Source organism: Eurytemora carolleeae, unplaced genomic scaffold (genome assembly GCF_000591075.1).
Source record: "Eurytemora carolleeae unplaced genomic scaffold, Eaff_2.0 scaffold505, whole genome shotgun sequence".
Taxonomy (NCBI): domain Eukaryota; kingdom Metazoa; phylum Arthropoda; class Copepoda; order Calanoida; family Temoridae; genus Eurytemora; species Eurytemora carolleeae.
This window is the reverse complement of record NW_019396425.1, coordinates 228,035-234,211: the sequence shown is the minus strand read 5'-3', so window position 1 is coordinate 234,211 and position 6,177 is coordinate 228,035. Positions and strand designations below refer to the sequence as shown.

At 32.4% G+C, this 6,177-nt stretch overlaps 1 protein-coding gene across 2 annotated transcripts in view; it reads left to right on the top strand.

Moving 5' to 3' along the window:
* The window catches only part of LOC111703031 (uncharacterized), an 8,863-nt gene extending 4,820 nt beyond the window's left edge, over positions 1–4,043 (top strand). The window contains exons 1-2 of one of the 2 annotated variants that reach the window (XM_023474876.1): positions 506–605; positions 2,506–4,043. In XM_023474876.1, the coding sequence (XP_023330644.1) occupies positions 2,516–3,574 (1,059 nt within the window). In that variant the 5' untranslated portion in view covers positions 506–605; positions 2,506–2,515 and the 3' untranslated portion in view covers positions 3,575–4,043. Of the gene's footprint in view, positions 1–505; positions 606–2,505 lie in introns of those variants that run through there. The other variant, XM_023474875.1, reaches the window with a different exon arrangement.
* The last annotated feature ends 2,134 nt before the right edge of the window (positions 4,044–6,177 follow it).

Below are 6,177 nucleotides of genomic sequence, written 5' to 3'. Positions count from 1 at the left end.
ATATATATATATATATATATATATGAAAGTCGACCTTCGCAATTCTTTGAATTATTGATTATAAAAATGGTCAAGTTTCTTAGAAACTAATTTTTGGTGCTGAACATGTATGTTAGCATGTTTTGTCATCATTCTACACAAACCTTAAGTTCAATTTAAGTATATACTCAAATGATCCCAAGGAAGCTTTATGGTTGGTCAAAGTTGAAAATTTTTGCCCTGAATAAATGTCGAAATTTATTATTTTTGAAAATGCATCAATCAAATAAAAATTCGCAAAAAGTTGAAAACGATTAATAATCGCGACAATCTAAGTTCAAAGCCTAAAAGCTCCCTTAATTTTGTCGTATTGTGAACTAGCCTATAGGTGTAAATCTGTTTGAATAGCTTGTATATCAATGTTTACAGTATGTACTACGTCACATTGTAAAAAAGCGTCAGGAGTTCTGAGAACTACCTTCTTATTTACTATAGACAAGCAATACAGTAACACCTAGTAAGAGTGATTAACGGAGGGGCGGAGCCCGGGCTTCGTGGGGGGATGGCAACCTAATGTCATTTCTTGGAACCTATTAGGCTGCCGAGATCCAAATTAATTATATTAAGTAAATATATTAATTATGGTTTCCAATCTTTTCCGGATCAATTCCGTATCGGAAATGTTAAAAATTCCTGAAAATGTTAAGAATTCAAGACGAAAAAAAACTGTTGGCAAGGAGCTGAGTTTTTGCCACAAACTCTGATTTTCTAATCCCTTTATCTGTGCAACTCAAGTCGTGAACCCTAGATATTTCAAACTATAAATTCTGGTATATTTAATGTTCAAAGTTTAAATATCAAAGGTTTTCACCATCAAGCTGCGGATATATAGGATTTAGAAAATTTGAATTTGTGGTTGAAACCTTCTTCAACTAAATAACGAATCACTAAAATCTTAAAACCTGTACACTACTAGTTACGACCTGCTAAACCTGTACAATACTAGTTACGACCTGCTAAACCTGTACACTACTAGTTACGACTGTACACTACTAGTTACGACATGTTAAACCTGTACACTACTAGTTACGACCTGATAAACCTGTACACTACTAGTTACGACCTGCTAAACCTGTACACTACTAGTTACGACCTGCTAAACCTGTACACTACTAGTTACGACCTGCTAAACCTGTACACTACTAGTTACGACCCGCTAAACCTGTACACTACTAGTTACGACCTGCTAAAAAAAGGTTTACCATTTTTCCGGACCAATTTCATATAGACTAATCTTTCCGCAAACGACTTTAGTTCCGAGTAGTTTTTGAGTAGCTTCCGGAAAGGATCCGAAAGACCAAATTGATCCAGAAAATTATAAACGCATTTAATATAAAATATTATGGGTATAACAGTATCTATATATACACTTGCAATTATTTCAGGAATTTTATTTTGTAAATATTAATATTTTTTTAAACTTACATTAAACAGCGGGGGTAATAAATTCTTCACATTTTTATAAACATGACTAAATTGCATTTATATAATAAATATTCTATTTATGAAATATATATTCTATACTTCTAGCTAAATATTATATAATTAGTAAAAACCTAAAAATTGCTTTAAAATGTTTCTCGAGCTTTAAATATATATATATATATATTTTTTATTAAAAATCAGTGAAGTTAATGTATTATTTGTAGTAAATTATACAATATATAAGGTATAATTATAATTATAAAAATAATATTTAGTTTTTCTGTATTTTATCAATTCATTATCATATATTTATTCCTGGCTAAAAGAAAGTTACAGAATTATAAAATTATGAAACACCAAAAAGTTACGAAAAATCTAAATTTATTATTATAATCCTAATTTTCGAGTTTCCTAAGCCTAATCCAGACAAGGAACCAATTGTTACAAAGTTTAAAATTTATTGCTGATTCCTAATATTTTTATATTTGTTCATTGATGAAGATCTAGGACGGTAATTTTTTAAAGAGACAATTTATCAAATATTAAATTCTATCATATATTCATAATTATTATTCATATGGATTTTAATAAATTACACAGAAAAATGTTTGCAAAATAATTAATCATTGAAATACGCATGCTGGGTATAATTAATAAGACTTTTTTAACTTTAACATCTGTATTAAAAAAGTCTTATTAATTATACCCAGCACGCGATGTTTCTAAATTCTAGCACATTTTCAAAGTTGTCCAAGGATTATAAAATTAAAGTTTTTATATAATTCCTTTATTGACAATACAACACAGAAATGCTTCAAGGGTATTAAATTTCTAGTTTGCATCTTTATTCTAGACGCAAAAATAAGATATTTTCAAGAGAAAGGTGTTGACTTAAAAATTTTCACTAACAAGGGTTCATTGTGAGAGCATTAGAGGGGGAATTTTCTAAGAAAATAAACAGAATATGTGACGTCACCATCATTCGTCATTCTTAAGAATCTTTCGAGAATTTGATTTCTAATAATAGATTTATTTTTTTAGTAATGCTGCAATGGCGATGACGATGGGACGAGGAGGAGAGGATGAATCTGATGATGAGGATAGGATCAGGGATGAGAAGGAGGAGAGGAGGGAGAAGAATAGGATCTGGAGAGAGAACAGGGAGAGGGAGAGGAGAAGGATGACAGGAGAAACGTCGGATGATGAGAAGGAGGAAGATGATTTGAACTCGGTTAGTTCTCATATCTCTCAGGTTCAATCCTTCCTAACCTGCTCCTCGTGTCAGGAAGGGCTTTCAGGACGGATCTGGCAATGTGGGTTGGGTCATCCGGTCTGTAGAGATTGTGTGGATGAAAGCTGGTTGGAGCATGACTCCAACTCATCCCAAACCGTGAGCAGAACCATATCATCCATGGATGGTAGATCCACAACATCGGATGACTCCCTGAAAGGTTTTATAGAACAGATGAGTGAGAATGAACTTACAGATTTTCTGGATTCAACTTCAGATTTATCCAGTCACGTGACCTTCAGTGGTCCAACCCTAGCGGAGAGAAATATTCCTGAGATTGACTGGTTTCTCAATACTCTAGATATCAAGAAGGATGCTATTAAACCTTACTATGATTATCATAATGAGGAGCAGGAGGAGGAGAATGAATCAACTGAAGATGATTCTGATAATGACACAGACACAACCACTGGAGAAAGGGAGGACAACCTTATACCAAAGGACGAGGTTGAAATGCTGAAGTTTGAGGCCACACGAAAAGCAAGACTTGCCACCTTTGATGAATCCGAGTCCGGAGAAGATTCGATCAATGCATCCGTCCTGAGCTTTAGCAAGCCTAGAGCTGTTATCCAACCTATAGACTGGTTTGAAGGTACTATTGAAGTAAAGAAAGATATTATCCAACCCTACTTCAACTACAGCTGTCCGGAGGAGGAGCTGAGGAACGTTAAAATCTCCGACGAGGTCGAGATTATCCAGACGGAAGAGGAGGCTCGGAACAGTCGGCGGAGTAATATTTGTCCGACCTGTTCTACTCCAATCATAGGACGGAATCTTTTCTTGGAAAGCGTCATCGCAACTGTTAACAAAAATCCATAATATTTTTATCGAACTATTTTGCAAAAATTAGATGGTATAGTAAATTTTTAAGAACAAATATGAGCAGAAATAAGAAGGGAGGGGGTAGGGTTTTTTTTTACATTTAGCTTAGATGTAATGGGGAGCTCAGGAACTATTTTAACAAAATCACAGATTATAAACAGGGATTGTTATTCCTGTGCAGTGTTCGCTTCTTTCTAAAAATTGCTTTTTATTGAAAAAAATAGTTTTAAAGTTACTCCTTAGTCCTTATACATCACAGTAAACAAGTGTAATTACAAACCCCAGCCATTCTCTTTAGTCCTCACTCCAATTTGACTGAAGCACTAAACACATTACTTTTTAAATTTAAAATGAAATTTTATAATAAATTAGTAATTCAATATATAAAAATGTTAAATAAAAACGCAAAAGAACTAAATGTTAATTGTATCTTTCATATTTGAATAATTAGGAACCTTTTATAAAACATCTGTTTTCCATTCAAATTAATTACCTGAATATATAGGAGTTACTGTACACTGTACAGGGGCATATTCAGGAATTTGTCTAGGGTGTGGTTCTTTTTTTTTTTTCTTTCGGGGGGGGGGGCTCAGCACCCCCTGTGGTCTAAAAACCCCCTGAAATCAAAAGAAACTGGTCCAGGGGGGGCTTAGCCCCAATAACCCCCCCTGAATATGCCTCTAACACTGTACAGTGAATTAGTAGAACCAAATGATGTTTACAACATAAAGCTAAGCGGAAAAAATTGATTGTCAACCAGGGGGATGATAGTTCTGTACCTGTGTGCTCAGTTAGCTGTACTGTACAGTGTACACTTACAACTCTTTACTAATATTGATATATTATAGGTTAGGCCAGAATCAACTTATAATAAACAAATATGCAGTACGCTTAGTTTATGGCCTATAAAATTAGTAAAGGATTAGCGTACATCATCACTCTATACACTATAACCTCGTTGTTGTCAACTCATAAAGATAATTATGAAATTAACTTTAATTTGCGTACTTAATTGAGTTTATTGTGAACATCAAACTGTTGCTTAGAAAACATCTAAAGGTTATTGTAAACGTTTGCAGTGGATTACATTCCTTAAACATATACGTATAAAAACTTGATAAGCTTATCGTGAACAAATCATTGTTCATTGTTTAGACCAGAAATACCTTCCACACTATTGACCAGATTGAGCAGATAAAGGTTTCAAGAGTATTAATGTGAATCGGGCATTGCCTTCTTTCTGTAAGTTCTAGTATCATGGGATGTAATGTTTATTAATTGAAACTATGAGTTCTAGTATCCTGAGATATAATGTTTATTAATTGATACTATGAGTTCTAGTATCCTGGGATATAATGTTTATTAATTGATACTATGAGTTCTAGTATCCTGGGATATAATGTTTATTAATTGACACTATGAGTTATAGTATCCTGAGATATAATATTTATTAATTGACAATATGAGTTCTAGTATCCTGAGATATGTTTATTAATACACTCTGTAAGTTCTAGCATCCTTAGATATAATGTTTTTTTTAAGACACTCAGTATGTTCTAGTATCCTGAGATATGTTTATTAATACACTCTGTAAGTTCTAGTATCCTGAGATACGTTTATTAATACTCTGTAAGTTCTAGTATCCTGAGATATGTTTATTTAGAAACTCAGTATGTTCTAGTATCCTGAGATATGTTTATTTAGAAACACTGTAAGTTCTAGTATCCTGAGATATGTTTATTGGAACAATGTATGTTCTAGTATCATGATCTACAAATATAACTTTTTTGATATTGATAATTGTATTTTTCCATTTAAATCAGATAATTTTGCAATAATAGGATATATTATTTCAATCAGACATCTAATGATAACCTTAATTTTAACAACGACCAACTAAAACTTTATCTGTAATTAAATCTTTATAATTAATATTAAATTAATCCTAAGTAACTTCAAGGACTATAAGCGAAATTTTAAGCGCCCATTTATGCAAACATTGCAATGTTCCATTCGCAGCGATACCCTTGAAACCCCTGAAACTTCTTTCTGATAAATAATCTGTTCATTTTCTTAAAAACGCTAATTTTAAATTAAACACATGGAGGTCACAAGTGCAATTTTTTTTTAAGGCACAACCAAAGACAGTGTTTGGCACAACTATTTCTCTTAAAAATAATGTGATTGTTTTATAACTGAGGTAAATTATTAATTATACTTTTGAAAACGCCCCTGGTATGATTGGATCAATACACACTCTTGCAAAGGTGCATTAGTTTTGATAGAAAATCCAATACCCGGATACAACTAGTTCCTACAACGCATATATCCAGAGATAAGAATATACAACTTACAGTGCTAAGCCATCGAAGGAAAAACGTGATAGAATTATGTTTATTTGAAATCAGTTTATTGGTATAAAAATAGTTTACTGATGAAAAAGTTGTTAACAAAAATACAATATTTTTACAGACAGAGATCTATGTAATTATTATTTTAAGGATTTGTACGATAACGGCCTAGTCGTAATTTCTTCCTACGTGCAAGAAAATTTACAATAACAATAACATTGTAAAAACAACATGTCCGCTAATAAGAAA